The sequence below is a fragment of the Trichomycterus rosablanca genome, chromosome 4, assembly GCF_030014385.1.
Source record: "Trichomycterus rosablanca isolate fTriRos1 chromosome 4, fTriRos1.hap1, whole genome shotgun sequence".
Taxonomy (NCBI): Eukaryota; Metazoa; Chordata; class Actinopteri; order Siluriformes; family Trichomycteridae; genus Trichomycterus; species Trichomycterus rosablanca.
Genome location: NC_085991.1, coordinates 31,798,452 through 31,815,644, shown reverse-complemented (window position 1 = coordinate 31,815,644; position 17,193 = coordinate 31,798,452). Strand labels below are relative to the sequence as shown.

The 17,193-nt window shown below is 40.8% G+C and overlaps 1 protein-coding gene across 1 annotated transcript in view; it reads left to right on the top strand.

Moving 5' to 3' along the window:
* The window catches only part of si:ch73-211e3.1 (mastermind-like protein 2), a 132,311-nt gene that overhangs the window by 63,632 nt on the left and 51,486 nt on the right, over positions 1 to 17,193 (top strand). Inside the window, exon 2 of the mRNA XM_062993200.1 lies at positions 15,052 to 16,713. Within this exon, the coding sequence (XP_062849270.1) occupies positions 15,052 to 16,713 (1,662 nt within the window). The remainder of the gene's footprint in view (positions 1 to 15,051; positions 16,714 to 17,193) is intronic.

Here is a 17,193-nt window from a genome sequence, read left to right as displayed (position 1 = left end):
AAAATTCCCCTGTATGGTAAGTGAAGCTTAAAAAATATTGAGAAATATTCAGTAATTGGTGGCTGGTGATTGTACAGCAATAAATTATTAACATTTATGATATACACAATATATATGCATGAATGTGTGTTTTTGTCATTCTTTTAGTACTTGAAGCGAACATGCATTATAAACAGCCTATTTTAATACAACTGTTTAAAAATAGACAATAGCCTCATGCCCCAAACACAGTAAAGTTTGATGCACTGTGTATTTTGGCATCACCAGTATTAAATTATGTGCACTGTGAGCTACAGTAGGTCTTCTTTTGGTCTATATCAGATGCCATATCCTTCATGTCCTTTGGCATTAATGAGTCTTGACCACCCTACAATCTGCAGTTTGTGGCTTAGCCCCTTATCAAACAAACATTGATGGGTTCTCACATCTGCTGTTTTGTAGATACATCAACCCAGTTGTCTAGCCCTAATTATTTGGACCTTTCTCTAGTCTTTATTCTGATCAGATCTGCTTCATTTAATACTAACCTTGATTGACCAAACATTTCATATCCTTGACCATGACATCATACAAGGTTTTGGTTTATGTTTGTAAATTAGATGTTTAGTATATGTTATATAAGACTAAATAAACTAAATAAAACAAGAGTCCACTACAGGCCATATATAATGTTTCCCATAATTATATAAGCTCACCAGTAATACGGTAAATTATAATTAAATCAGGAAAAATTTACATGCAATTAAAATAGGGTTAATGTTGCACCCCCCTGTTGATCCCTGCTCTGTGTGTGTGTGTGTCTGTGTGTGTGTGTGTCTGTGTGTCTGTGTGTCTGTGTGTCTGTGTGTGTGTGTGTGTGTGTGTGTGTGTGTGTGTGTGTGTGTGTGTGTGTGTGTGTGTGTGTGTGTGTGTGTGTGTGACAAATGGTCAGCTTGCTTCCAGAACTCAGATTAGATCAGTTTAGATGTGCACTGATGATTTCCAGTATACTCACTGTAGGAGGGGGCGGATGACAGAGAGCAATGACGTTAGGAGCTGCTGAGGAAAAACTGAGGCAGGAGGATATATGGGGTCAGCAGCCACACTGTGTGCCGAGGGCTAGAGCTGCCTTTACCTATTATTAAACATGAAAATATGATCCGGGAGATCTAAATCAATCAGAACTGAGTTTGATTTAAACTTTTCTATTGGTCTGTTGGTGATCTTTGTCTTTCTGTCATTTCCTCTGTTATCTATACTGTAAGGTGCAGAGAAGTGTGCTTACTTTCTGTCTGCTGATGTTCTTCAGCCCACGTCCAAAAACCACACACCTCTATACACAAATACATTCTGGACAGTGAATCGATCTCTTTCTGGGCACTCACATATTTATTCACCTACAGTGGCAATTTAGAGCAGCCTGCCCACCAGAAGTTTGCCACCTAGTTACCACTGTTTGGGTCTTTAAACATGACCCAGACCTTCAGTTGCTTGAATTGTATTTAGTCACAATTTTGAGTAAGAGCACATTTTTCACAGGCAGTGATCAGAAGCAAGAACCAAGCCAAGGTCCCTGGGACCCATGATGCTGTGTAGTATGCACAACTGTGGCACCATTACATCCTAATGTAACTACTGTGAATAAAAAGCAAGACCAGCATACAATTTTAAATGTACTTTATTTTTCTAAATGGTTCTTTAACTGATACACTAACATGAGCCACAATTGCTTTGTTTGCATAGATTTATGAACCTGACGGTGGTGGTGGTGGTAAACTCTCTTACATTAAAATTTAAAGATGTAGACTTCTTATGAGTGCAAGTTGTGTACTATGCAATATTAAAGTATTAAAGAGGAAAAGAACAGTTTAGCACAACAAGAGAAAGTGGCCAGATGGCTTTTCCAATTGGTCTAAATATAATGTAGGTTATAATTGATTTATGGATACACTTGTACATGAGCATACAGCTGTGAGAGAGAGGTCTAGTTTTGTCTGCCCATTGAATTTGACCCTGACTGTACAAGGATAATCTTGTACTGACGTAGCCATTGCACAGGTACTTTAGAACCTGAACCTTTTTTACCTCATCAGTTGTTGTGTCTAGATATTTCTAATACAAAATAGCACCAGATTAGGGTTCTACAGTAGATTATGGCAGCTCTAGCATACAACAGAAACTAACACTGTCTGAATTCCACCATTTGTTGCTAGTCACAATGACACTGAGCTATTCAGGTTACTATTCTACTGCCAGTGTGTCTACAGAGATTGGCTAGCATTATGTATTCATTGCACCTAGGTAACCTTTAGCTCATGGCTTAAAACACATCTTCTAAGTAATGTAAACATAATACTTAAGCCAGGTTTTATGTTAACTTGGCTAAGCATGTGACACAGCATTAAGTGTAGACAGATTGTGCTCTATATATATTACCAGCACAGTCACTTCTTTAAATAGTTATTTGCTGGTGTTAATACATAAAGAAATGCATATAGCTAAGATACGTTTACATTATGCTAACCTTGGTAATTCGTATTGATTAATATTGATTCTTTTCAGTTTGTTTTAGCTCAGGGTCACTGATTAAATGAAGACTACTGCTTGGTTGTCCCTGTAGACTTCACATACAGTAACTTGGATTAGTTTTGGTTTGTTGACTGAGAATATCCAGACAAAGTATTTTTGAATCCACATGAAGTGTGTTCCTTACAAGACTTCTTTACTGTCCTTTTGTCTCACTTTCTGGGTCATTGCTGCTTTATAGCAAATATCTATTAATAGCATGAAGTGTGTGGAAATGATTCTAGATAAGATACTATTAGCATTCTTCTGTAACGTGTCCACCTGCCATACCCTTGCTGACTGGGTGGGTGGAGGTGTAGATTGGCAGAAGGTGTAGTTCTCTTTGAACTCCACTTCAAAGCATTTTTTGCACAATCAAACATTACTCACTACACCTTAAGACAACACTTCAAGAAGTGTACCTGGGACTTAGCTCAGAGTTGTACTCTCTGACTTTTGCTCTTTAGCTTCTTTAGCTCTGGTTTTAGTTAACTCAGTTGGGAAATGATTGCAGCTTTCTGGTTTTGTAGCTGTTGCAGGTACCCTTCTGTTTTTAGCTGCTGCTGGTGAACATTTGTGTTGTAATTTTGCTGGTGGATTGAGTAGCTGGCAGAGTTGTACCTATGTACTTTGACTTTCTAATTGCATTACCAGGAAACATGGGTAAAGACTTGGTCACCTGCCTTTCTTTTGTCCTTTTGAGTCCTGCTTTGTGTGGCAGTTTAGAGTTTTTTCATGTAGTAATTACTATTTTCTTGTCTTTTGTTTTTGTGGCTTTTAACCACAGGATAGTTCTGCTTTGGTTTAGCCTCCTGTGATTTATCCCTTTAATAACTAAGGTATGGGGTTACACCTGGAACTTCTGTCATGGGATATTGAGCGCAGGGTAACAGATGTGCCAGATGTAACCCTGCTTTAGAAACAAACAATGCTGCCCCCTCCCCCGCTGGTCAGCATCATCACACCAGGTGTGTATCTTACACCTACCCTGTTCTGTGTCATGTATAAAAATTCTGAGCAGGACTTTGATTTTGGTCAATAAATGGTTTGATGGTTTGATAATGGAAAACGGTGATCTGGTTATCTTTTACCACATTTTTGACAAGTAGGTTAGTGTACACCATGTACTGTGTACACCAAAAGAACTGTACAGTCATAAATGCTTGACCCCTTGAATAATATTTACATTCATGGCATTTTGCAGATGCTTTTATCCAAAGCAACTTACACTTGTGACTGAAAACAATACAAGGTAAGGCCAAGGGCCTTAGGCAAGTGCCCAACACTGACAACTGACCTAATTACAAGTCTGAAATTTTTACCACTGAGCTACCACTGGCCTGATTAAATACGTCTAGTTGCTCGGTTATGCTGCAGGAAGTATTTTCTCCAGTCCAGTTGTAAGTCCAGTTGTTGCCTTAAATAGGAAATGGTCACTACAAATGAATATAAGGGTATTCCAACCACCTTTATTACCTCATATGTATGATGAAATATTTCTATCCAAGGGGTCTCAGTGGAAATCCAGATCTGTAATCAATAAGCCATCACTTCTGTCTCCTCCAGGATGAAAATACTTACTGAATTGTTTAATGCAGTGGTTCCCAACCACCTGGCCGTGGACCGGTACCGGTCAGAGGGTAATTTATTACCGGGCTGCACAGAAAGAATAAATAATTAAGAAATCGCTACAAGAGCAATTACATTTCCAAAACTCTTCGGGTGTTATTGTCTCCAATCACCACTAGGTGGAACAGTGTCTCGTTGCATCGAAAAAAGGATTCACACTGATTTGCTATTCTATAGTTATTCTATTTTAAATCCTTCTGCCCTCGCCGGTCTATGAAATTATATCTTATATGAAACCGGTCCGTGCTGCAAAAAAGGTTGGGGACCGCTGATGTAATGCCTATGAAACAATGTAAATATGCTGTATCCCAAACCAAGTCACCAGTTCTTAATCCAATAATGCACTAATGGGAAATTTTAGAGCAAAATGTAACACTGTAACTGCACTGGAGATCTCTCAGTTGGTATACTGAGACTTGTAGAATCTGTGCCAATGTGCACCTCTGATGTTGGCCCAACACCTTAAGACACCATGATTTCTTTTAATTTGTCACTCAGTATATATAAATGAGGAATTGTGTAGTGAGAGCGCGTGAGCTTGGTTGGTGGGCTGCTTTTGTTTATTAGCATCTCTAAATGACTAGCATCACAGAGACTGCAGTAATTAAGGCCGCAACAATAGAGCTCTTAATGATGATTGACACACCATCGCATGCCACAGGGAATGAGAGAGAGCGAGAGTGAAGAAAAGAAGAAATTGCAGTACAGTTAGATGAAAAATGCTGCTCTCACAGCATAGATGGAATACTGAGAGTATGTGTACAGCATGGTAATGTAAAAATAATCCCTAAACAGACTGATTTCAGAAATTCATACACTGTCCTTCTGTCAAACACATGTCATTGGGTTATGTCAGGAGGCTGTGCAGATGTATGTACACCTAATTATGCAAACCACTTCTTTAGAGATGTAGCCTGAAACAAATAATGGTCTCCCTTAAAATGTTAGCACAAAATTGGATGGACACAATAATACGTTATTATTGCATCACTGAGCATTGGGATTTCCTTTCACTGAAACTAACAGATCCCATTCCTTAATAAATCATTATTCTTCCCAAAGAAAACCCAACAGTTGAACAGTTTTGACATCTGCCATACCCAGTTTTTTTCTGTCTAGCCTGCCTGATATTAAAGCATGATTCATTTCAAGTGTCCACTATTGGTGCACTTTCCACTCGCCAATGCCTGGCATTTCTCAGGCTGATCTTAAGCTTGGTTGTGTCTGTTCATTTAGTGAATCTTAGCCCAGGAGGTATTCATCAGGAGCTTCATGCGGTTACAACCTCTGCTAGCTGGTTGATGGCGCTTGCACAGAGTTATAATGTGTTGATCAGGGTGTGGCTCTCTGTTCACAAAGCTGATCCGCATATGAACTGCAGGTGAAAAGATGCAGTCGGCTACTGCACACGTGAGTCTCGCTCTCCTCAATCAGGGCAGCATCAGCAGAAAGGAAGCATAATGCAATCAGGTAATTGGATATGACTGGATTGGGAGGAAATTTGGGGAAAATAAATGCAAAATAAAAGAATAAAAATAATAATAATTATTATTATCTTCTCAATATGGCCATTCTGCCACCAGTGTTGGTTTAGATTCCTCACATTCATTAGCTATAAATATGGATCAAAGAGTAAAAACACAGGTTAAAAGAGGTCCACAGGCCACTCAGGTGGCGCAGCGGTAAAAATACTCGCTGGGACCAGAGCTGGGATCTCGAATACATCGTATCGAGTCTCGGCTCTGCCTGCCGGCTTGGCTGAGCGGCCACATGAACAACCATTGGTCTGTTGTTCAGATAGGGTTGAGATATTAAAAAGCCGGATAGGGACTCTCTCATAACTAATGCAATTACGACCTCTGCTGGCTGATTTATGGCGCTTGCACAGAGATGGGAAAAGAGTGCCGTCAGGGTGTGTCTCTTCGTACACATTGCTGATCCGCATTGCACTCGTCAAAGTGTAGGTGACAAGATGCATACGGCTGCTGCCCACGTGTCGGAGGGGGCGTGGGTTCGTTTTGTTCTCCTCAATCAGAGCGGGGATCGGCATTGGTGGAGAGGAACCATGACGCAATCGGGCAATTGGACGTGCTAAAAGGGAGAACAAGGGGAGAAAAGGCATTTAACACGCATTGAAGAGAAATAATTTAAGGTGTCCTTTAGGACATTTAATCATATTCCTACTATAATAATGTGTATTTTCTTTTGTACACTTTAGAGCAGTGTGTAAATCTCTAAGATAAATTTCTGTTTGCTTGCACATACTGAAGAGTGTAAAGGGTTGAATCCTCTCTCTTGCTGTTTCTTTTGGCTTAAACCTTTTACCTCTCTTTTTCTTGGTTTCCTACTCTCTCACACACATACACACACACGTCCCTCATCCTGTTGCTGAGTTCTCATAGGGAGTGGTGTGTCCTCAGCTGGCCATGGGGTACTGTAGAACATGAATAGGTGGGGCATCCACAGCCCTAACACTCTCACTTCTCAAATACGCTGCACCAGGGGAGGCAACATGATCTGATTTACAGCTTTCTGTCCAGAGTAAAAGCCACAGTTACAGTTAACTGCTCACACCTAGAGCAAGTACAACAGGGCAACAGGGCTTAATCAAGTGTACATGGTTAGAGCGAACCTTAAATCGCTTTATTTTAGTCAGAACTTGCACATACTCGTTAATGTCCCTTTACCTAGAATTTGTACAGGATATGACACATACGCGATGTGTGCATATTGTAAGCAACCTTCTGTCGATTTCACACCACTTCCCTTCCTTAAGTGCCATTAATGGGTGTAGAGTACAGTAGCTTCCGTTTTAGTTTTCCTTACTGCTGCAAATTATGTGGAAATATCTAGAGAACATGATGAAAATGACTTAAGCACTTGAAATTAATCAGACATATAATAAGGCGTCAGTATAAATCTGACTCCTTGCTTTATAGTCGCTTTATAGATATGCTCCCAAGAGTCCTTCATTCCACCATAAATCTTTCTGATGCTGTTGTTGCAGGGAAAATATTGTGCTTTTTTTAACCACTAGTGTCATTCTACCCTATGTCATATAACGTAACCTCAACCTCGACAATGGCATTTTAAACTAACACAATCTGTGTAGTACAATAAATTGTTGGGTGTTTTTATTCCAATCAAAAGTATTAAGACTAGGAACAGAAAAGACAACGTTTCTGATGCACGAAAACAGCTAAATGCCCTATCATGTTACTATTTTTACATACATGTTAGATCAGAAGGTTGAATTCCCTGGGTCCCAGGGTCCTTTCTGTGTGGAGATTGCATGTCTTTAGACTTGTGGGAGGAAAACAGAGCATTCGGGGGAAACCCATGTGGTCAGGCCATTTGGAGCTACTAAAAATTGTGTGTGTCTCCCGTGTGATGGACTGGTGACCTGTCTGGTTGTTTTACCACTACTTCATCCTATTCAGAGTCGTGTTGGGTCTGATTCACTGGAACAAAGGCAATGAATGAATGATTGTATTACACCACTGAGTTGGACATTTGACATACTGGATCTGACAGTTATTAAACATATTTCATCTTGGAAGTGTCTGTATATACTGGGCAAATACTGGTCTAAAATTAGATTGGCTCTTGTTTGACATGATCTGTTTCATGCATCTGAACACATGTTTTCACTTCATAAACATCTGTGGAATGCATTCAAAAATGTCAGTGATCACTAAACAGTTTAAATGCTTGCCACCATCACGTCTAGCATGATCAGCTCTAGCAGAAACCTAGCTAGCTAGAGAATTGTTAGGAAATTAGTTTGAATACAAACATGTTTGTTATAATCACCTTTATAAAATTGATTAATATGTTGGTTGAAATTAATCTTTATTGAAAGAATAAACATGCTCATAAATGTGTTTAGTGGATATTTCCTTTTGAACATAGAAAGCTCTAAATGACGTTCATCCACCGAAAGGCTTTAGAAAGGGTTGCCTGGTATTGTTCAAAAAGCCTTTATTATTGATTCGATTTAGTTCACTGCACTGAGAGAGACACATTGGTCTGCACAGCGCTGGATCAATAAAAGCTTTTATGGACGGTCCATGGGAAAAAAAATAATAGGATCTGGGCTATAACTAAGATTAATAGATAGAGAATGTTGGAGGAAAACATCTAACATAAATCATTAAATGTACTTATTAGGTTTGATCTATTTTCATGACATGAATACACAAATTCAGACACTAGCATTTATATTATTAGACTTTATAAATTGTGACAAGCTGGAAAAATGCAGCGCAAACAGAAAAAAGCTGAAAAATAACTGTGAGACATGGGTGGCAGAATGCGCCCCGAGACTTGATTTTACCACACAGCGCATATACACCGATCAGCCATAACATTAAAACCACCTCCTTGTTTCTACACTCACTGTCCATTTTATCAGCTCCACTTACCATATAAAAGCACTTTGTAGTTCTACAATTACTGACTGTAGTCCATCTCTGCACGCTTTGTTAGACCCCTTTCATGCTATTCTTCAATGGTCAGGACTCTCCCAGGACCACTACAGAGTAGGTATTATTTGGGTGGTGGATCATTCTCAGCACTGCAGTGACACTGACATGGTGGTGGTGTGTTAGTGTGTGTTGTGCTGGTATGAGTGGATAAGACACAGCAGCGCTGATGAAGTGCTGGATATATATATATATATATATATATACAGTATATATACACAGTATATATACACATATATATATATATATATATACAGTGTATCACAAAAGTGAGTACACCCCTCACATTTCTGCAGATATTTAAGTATATCTTTTCATGGGACAACACTGACAAAATGACACTTTGACACAATGAAAAGTAGTCTGTGTGCAGCTTATATAACAGTGTAAATTTATTCTTCCCTCAAAATAACTCAATATGCAGCCATTAATGTCTAAACCACCGGCAACAAAAGTGAGTACACCCCTAAGAGACTACACCCCTAAATGTCCAAATTGAGCACTGCTTGTCATTTTCCCTCCAAAATGTCATGTGATTTGTTAGTGTTACTAGGTCTCAGGTGTGCATAGGGAGCAGGTGTGTTCAATTTAGTAGTACAGCTCTCACACTCTCTCATACTGGTCACTGAAAGTTCCAACATGGCACCTCATGGCAAAGAACTCTCTGAGGATCTTAAAAGACGAATTGTTGCGCTACATGAAGATGGCCAAGGCTACAAGAAGATTGCCAACACCCTGAAACTAAGCTGCAGCACAGTGGCCAAGATCATCCAGCGTTTTAAAAGAGCAGGGTCCACTCAGAACAGACCTCGCGTTGGTCGTCCAAAGAAGCTGAGTGCACGTGCTCAGCGTCACATCCAACTGCTGTCTTTGAAAGATAGGCGCAAGAGTGCTGTCAGCATTGCTGCAGGGATTGAAAAGGTGGGGGGTCAGCCTGTCAGTGCTCAGACCATACGCCGCACACTACATCAAATTGGTCTGCATGGCTGTCACCCCAGAAGGAAGCCTCTTCTGAAGTCTCTACACAAGAAAGCCCGCAAACAGTTTGCTGAAGACATGTCAACAAAGGACATGGATTACTGGAACCATGTCCTATGGTCTGATGAGACCAAGATTAATTTGTTTGGTTCAGATGATCTCAAGCATGTGTGGCGGCAGTCGGGTGAGGAGTACAAAGATAAGTGTGTCATGCCTACAGTCAAGCATGGTGGTGGGAATGCCATGGTCTGGGGCTGCATGAGTGCAGCAGGTGTTGGGGAGTTACATTTCATTGAGGGACACATGAACTCCAATATGTACTGTGAAATACTGAAGCAGAGCATGATCCCCTCCCTCCGGAAACTGGGTCGCAGGGCAGTGTTCCAGCATGATAATGACCCCAAACACACCTCTAAGACGACCACTGCTTTATTGAAGAGGCTGAGGGTAAAGGTGATGGACTGGCCAAGCATGTCTCCAGACCTAAACCCAATAGAACATCTTTGGGGCATCCTCAAGCGGAAGGTGGAGGAGCGCAAAGTCTCGAATATCCGCCAGCTCCGGGATGTCGTCATGGAGGAGTGGAAAAGCATTCCAGTGGCAACCTGTGAAGCTCTGGTAAACTCCATGCCCAGGAGAGTTAAGGCAGTTCTGGGAAATAATGGTGGCAACACAAAATATTGACAATTCAGGAACTTTCACTAAGGGGTGTACTCACTTTTGTTGCCGGTGGTTTAGACATTAATGGCTGTATATTGAGTTATTTTGAGGGAAGAATAAATTTACACTGTTATATAAGCTGCACACAGACTACTTTTCATTGTGCCAAAGTGTCATTTTGTCAGTGTTGTCCCATGAAAAGATATACTTAAATATCTGCAGAAATGTGAGGGGTGTACTCACTTTTGTGATACACTGTATATATAGATAGATAGAGAGAGAGAGAGAGAGAGAGAGAGAGAGAGAGAGAGAGAGAGACATGCAGACACTGGGAGAACATGCAAACTCCCCACAGTAAGGACCCGGAGCGCTCCACCTGGGAATTGAACCTCCTTGCTGTAAGGCAATAGTGCTACCGACCATGCCACCTTATATGATATTAATATACTCTAATATACTGTCTGATATATTATATTATTATACTCTGAGCACATTTACTGCCCAGTTTATATGGTACACAGACCATACACATGCATTGTGTGAAAGGGTGGTACGGTGACTGTTTGAGATTAAATACTTGTGTAACCAGTGATTACCTGTTCTGTAATTTAGATCATTAGAATGTAGCTTATGTGGTTTTGCTGCTAAGACGAGCTTGTTACTATAAGACTATAAAAAGTAGCTGCATGCTGTTGCTTCAATGTACAGTCGCTTTTGTGCATTTTTCCTACAGACTAACAATAAGGGAGCTCAAAACAATGCAAAAATGCATTTCCCAACCTTAATCATGAAGTATATGCAGTATATGCAAAGAAACAGGAGCTCTGGATGACAGGTCTATCCTTTAGTTTCTCATACACTTACACACACACACACACACACAAACACGCCTGCTCTCAGTGGTGACAGATGGTGGTGTCAGTCATAATGAGATAAATCCGATTGCTGCCGAATGAAAGATGTTCCTCCGATCCTGTAGAAGGGGGAGGAGGAGGGAGAGCGAGCGAGCGAGAGAGTCGATGTGTCTGTGTCTGTATCGATGTGTTTGCTCAGAGGAAAATTGGCATGGTGGGAAGATGTGGATGTGTGTCTGGATGGGTGAGTGCCTGTGTGTGTATGTGAACAACGTTAAAAGGATGGCTGCAGTAATTCATATTCTGTTACACATGCGGACACCCTTCTCCTTTGTCACGTGTCCAGGCACAGTAACACACACACACATACACACACGGCACAGCACAGCAGGGTGGACACTGCAGACAGCTTGGCGATGCAGGGAAGGTGTGTCGGGTTCTATTGTTTCAAAATCTATGAAAAAAAAACACTCATAAGAAGAGAAAAAAAGAAGATAAGTGGGTGGAGAGTGAAAGTATGTGTGCTTAGGAAGTCAACTGTCGTTTTTACTTAAACATACACGGTTTGGATTTGCTACATGCTAGGCATTGGGGGCTTAGATGTTAGAGAACAGGGCTATTGATCCGAAGGTCAGGGGTTTAAGCCATATCACCGCCAAGCTGCCACTGTTAGTGTTCAGCTGTTTAGTTCCAAAGATGGTTGTAGTCAATTTGTGGACTAATGCACGCACATGAAAAAAGCAGTACTTTTGTTACTCTCTCTAGGAGTTGGTGTCTTGCAAAGGTTACACCTAGAACAATGCCAAAGAAAGTAAAAATGCTAAGACAGAAGATCTGGCAGAGATTCCAAGAATGTGTTACTGTTCATGTGTGTGCTATTAGAGGGTTGATGGTTTTGTTAATGCTTGGACACCATAAGGAGATAAACTATTCTAAAACATAAGAAGGTTCCAGTGACTATTGGGACAATGTCTGAGAAAAGATTATAAGAAAGAAGTGAGTTTTAGGCAGAAATATAGAGCTTTAGGTTCTTTAGCTGTGAAGCATGGTGGAGGGAGCATTATGATTTAGCCTGGACAGCCTCAGATGTTAAGACCCACCTCTTGTTAGGCAGATTAATCAGCACTTAATCCTGTACCCTATTTTGTTCTAACACAAGCTTACTACCTCCCAAACCAAAAGTCAAACTTTGCTAGACTGATGCCAATTTGTCAGTTGTTGTCTACTAAGGAGAAATTGTAATTTTTAAGTTACTCTGGATAAAAGGCTGGAATGTAAAGGAGTAGCAGTCCATCACCTGAAAGGGCCTTGCTCAAGGGCCCAACAGTGGCTGCATGGCAGAGCTAGGATTCGCAACCTTTTGATTAATAAACTCAATGTGTAGGGACATTGGTAGCCTAGTGGGTAGAGCTTTGGGTTGTTTCTCAACATTCATTGCTAACAAGTGTATAAACACAACTATGTAAAATAAATTAAATGCCTTCAACTTTGTGGCATCAGTTTAGGGAAGGGTCTTTTCTGTTATGACTGTGTAAGGTCCATAAAGACATGGCTTGACAAAGTGGTGTAGTGGAACTCCAGTGGCCTGCACAGAGCCCTATCCTCAATCCCATTAACACATTTTAAGATAAACCAGAACAGTGAGTCAAGTCTTCTTGTCCAACATCAGTGCAAAACTCTCAAAAGCTATTTTGACTGAATGTACACATTCCCCTGTGGAAAACCTTTCTGGAAGATAGAAGGCTGTTATAGCTACAAGGAAAGGGGAATCTATATTAACGCCCATGTATTCAGAATGTGATGGTCAGGTGTCTGCATACTTTTGTCCATACAGTGTATTTTGTTTTTCCTCTAAGTAAGTCAGTAAAGCAATAAAAATGTCATGTTCTGAAAGTTCTAGAAGATTGTGTTTTTTTATCTCTGACACACTTTCCCTTCATTAACAGAGAAGAAACAGCAGTATTCTCGGTTACTATTATTAGATAAACCTTGTCTATTGCCACATTCTTACAGTGCTTCTGTCTTTCTCTCACACACACTCGCACACACAGCATTCATTCTTTGTAAATACACAACCATTTTCCAGCATGACCTTACTGAAGTTATCCTCAGGCTATTTTCTCAATTTCCACCATGTTTAACTGCTCTTTTTGCTGAATAAATCTACTGTCATCAATTCGACCTTGCAGCCCTTCTTTTTATTCCACACAATAGCCGTTTCCTTCCTTTGCTAGTAGGCATTCCCTTACAGTTATGTTGCCAAAAATGGCAGATTTTATCATTTACATGCTTGTAAACATCTCTGTCAGTAAGTGCTTTCTAATCGGTGGGTCTTGAGTCATAATCCACCAAGAGAGAGCCCTTCAGAGATCTGGGACTGCAAGTATGGGTACATGGTGGAGACTGAGTGGGTGATGACTTGGACACAAAGAAAACATTAAAATATTGCAGGTTGACTGGTATACGCTGGTATACTTAATAATGTAAGATACACGGACACTGGTGGCAATGTGTAGTACAATGTTTAATTGTTTAACTGTATAATGCAGTTATAAGTTTTATACAGGTTTTCTTTTGTTGGAGTGTGTATAAATGTTGTCTCTCTATGAACAGCATAACCAGCTAATACATAAAGAGGGGCAAAGTTCGATGTAAGACTATATCAGGTGTTTTAAAAGTCTGCCTGTGGACATCTGAACCCAGTATGGATTTTGGCCTAATTTGGGAGAGTGTTTTGTTTCCTTGCAGACAATACTCATTCATACCACAAATAATTTTTACAGTTTTATTATGTCTGCTCTTACAGAAAAACTGGGCAAATGGTGACCCTACTGTTATTGTAAATATTTATCACTGTACATCATATTTACTTACAGCTGCCAGAAATCTCCAGTTCATTTTTATCAAAGAATTTTGCTTGTATACCAAAATAAGTCTGAATTTTTCTAAGTGACATTTGCTGTCTTATATTTCTTCTATTTTTGCATCATTGACCAGCCACACCCAGTCATCATGACTTGAATCTTATTGAGATGCTGTGGCAAGATTCAACAGGCAGTGTATGCTTGAAAACCTGCTTATGTAGCCAAATTAAAACAATTCTGTAATAAAGAGTGGACCAACATTCCTCCACAGTGATGTAAAAGACTTATCGCAAGTTATTACAAACGTTTTATTGAAGTTGTTGCTGTTAAGACGTGCAAAACAAGGTGTAATGTGTAGAGGGCAATTACTTTTTAACACGGGTGATATAGGTTTTGAATAAATTTTCAGTAAATGGAATGATCATTTAAAAGCATTTTGCGTTTTTGTTTTTTATATTTAAATTAAGATCTGAAACATTTAAATGTGATAAATAGGCAATAATAGAAATCATCAATTGGGTTAAATACTTTTTCGCAGTGCTATACTTTTGTATTTCTGTATTGCATTAAAACTGCTTCTTTGAACCACTGTTAACAGAGTTATTCAATTTCATCCACCAATCACAGCCTCAGATTCGCTATTGTGGTAAAACATGAAAAAGAAGCATTTTACCAGTCATCTCTCTAGGAATAGGTCACTTTTACATTTGGTATAACCTAAACTGAAATGTGCTGACTTGGGTCTGAGTGCAAAAATACAAAAGAACAGGAATTAAAGCAACTTTAGAGAAGCATTTTGAGGTGCCTAGAACCCTTGGGGGTAGCAAAGAATTTTTAACTATATAGCAACCATAATGAACCATACTATACTTTTCTACAAGTATAGTATTTAATTATAATAGTCCACTCTTAAAAAGAACAGGCAATGAAATGATAAAGCACAAATTACCATGTTGCTTTTAAGATGCAATCCACTTGTTACCTTTTTCCAGTGTAATTGATTTGCTTTCTGACCGTATCTTCTCTATCTTTCTTAAGCTGCCAGGAGTGAAGAGAAAGCTGCCTGGAGCTGCTGATGGTGCTGCTTCACTGAATGGGGTCTCTGATAACTCAATGACCCAGTGCAGTGCCAAGCGACCATGCCTGGAGGATGTTACCCTGGCCATGGGACCAAGCTATCCCCAACCACCTTTCCCTAGCGGGACTGGCGTGGGTAACCAATCAAGTGGACTAGAAGCAAGTCGACTTAACAGTAACAATGGTTTGGGGTCTCCGTACACTATGCCCAACAAGCATAGTCCTGGATCTACACCTGTTGGTGGAGGAAGCTCTGGAAATCTGGCATCTTCCTTTAACTCGAGTGGGAATTCTGTAGGCTCGTCTGTGGAACAGGAGCTCCAGGAGATTCTGGATGAGCTTACAAAGAATCCTGACCCATCCTTATCTGAGCTGGACATTGATAAGATCTTAGGGAACAAAGTAGATGAGCAAACGAATACTTCTGGAAGCTTTGTTCACCCAGATGGAAGCGGAACTCCCAAACGTTCCCCACAAATGTCTTCTCACCTAGAAGCCCATCTCACCCAGTCTCCTGGTTTTCCCCAGGCTGGCTCTCCTCAGATGGGCCCTAGTCCAACTGGTGGTCCTTATGCATTATCTCACCAATCTAAACCGGTCCCTTCCCCACTTTCAGCATCACCCCTTTCCTGTTCATCCTCGCAGAGCCAAAATCAGGCACGATCACCAATGCTTTCAGCTGCACTGTCCAGCCGTCCCAATTCCAGTTGGCGTGAGGTGTCACGGGCCCAGCAGCTTCAGCAGTTGGCATCAAACAGTAAGCATCACTCCACCAGCAGTGGAGGGCCATCACCAGCTCAGCCAGGTTTGCCCTCAGTGGGCCAGCAGGGATCCTCTTGGGCTGGGCCATCTCCACCTTATCGCCCAGGAGACAAGCTTCCCAACTCGTCCCCTCACCAGCAACCCTTCAGCCCAGCCAGCAGCATCCAGAGTCCTCAGAGCTCACTCATCTCCAGCCTAACTCCAGCCCCATCTGCTTTACCTTCTCCTCCATATAGACCAGAAAAACTTGCCAGTCCAGCTCTCGCTCAGCCCCCTTTCAGCCCACAAAACCCAATTCTTCAAGGAAGTACTCCATCTGCTGGTCCAAATTCTGCTGGCCAGGGCTCCCAAGCTAATTTTCTGACTGGTATGCCCCCCGCATCGGGTTCTACAAGGCCATCTCCTCCTTACAGGACAGAAAAACAACACCCCAGTCCTGCTGGACCAATTCAGCCTGGCAACCAGCCTTCCACACAGGGATGTCCATTCAACTCTCAAAATAGTCAAGGACTTAACATGTCTAGTCAGCTTTATAAGGCCATCACATCCAACCAGCCTACCAGCAACTCCAGTCTCAAACTTCTAATGCAATCAACACAGACCAAATCTGCTCAGCTGCAGCTCAGCAAAGCCACTCCATGCAACATGGGTTCAGAACCCTTCTCATTAAACAACACCAAGCCTTTGAGGCATTTTGATCCTGAGCCCCAGGCTTCCAAATTAGGAACTGTTTCCCTGGGTGGATTCCACAATGGCAGTATGCACCCAACACCTCCTTCAGCCACAGGTCATGTACATCTGCTTCAGCAGCGCATGCAGAGAGGGATGCAAGCAGACGGCATGATACCCCATTGCAGAGAGGTAAGTACTTTTGTTTGGGGGGGGTTAAGTTCTCAATTAGAAAAAAAGATATGGTCAGTGCAAGTGCAAAAACATGCAATCCCAATGATGTTGGATTGTACAATCTATTTACAAAGGAAAGTTGAAGATGCATCATAGGAAAATTTATGTTGTCCTTAAATATAATATAATATAATATAATATAATATAATCTGTTTATCACTTCATTGTATTACCAACAATGGGTAAACCAGCCAGAACCAGAAATAGTTTTCTGAATTTGGCGGACACTTTATTTAAAGTGACCAAAAGTTAAGAATACAATCCAAAGTAACTGAGGGTCAAGGGCTTTGCTCCAGGGTCCAGTAATGTCAGCCTGGCGGTGGTAATGTTTATTCCCTAGACTTTTCTATTATAGTTCCAGCCTCTTACCCACTATGCCACCACAGCATGCACCAAATTTTTACTTTAAAGAACCTTTTCTAGCACCATAATTAAGAT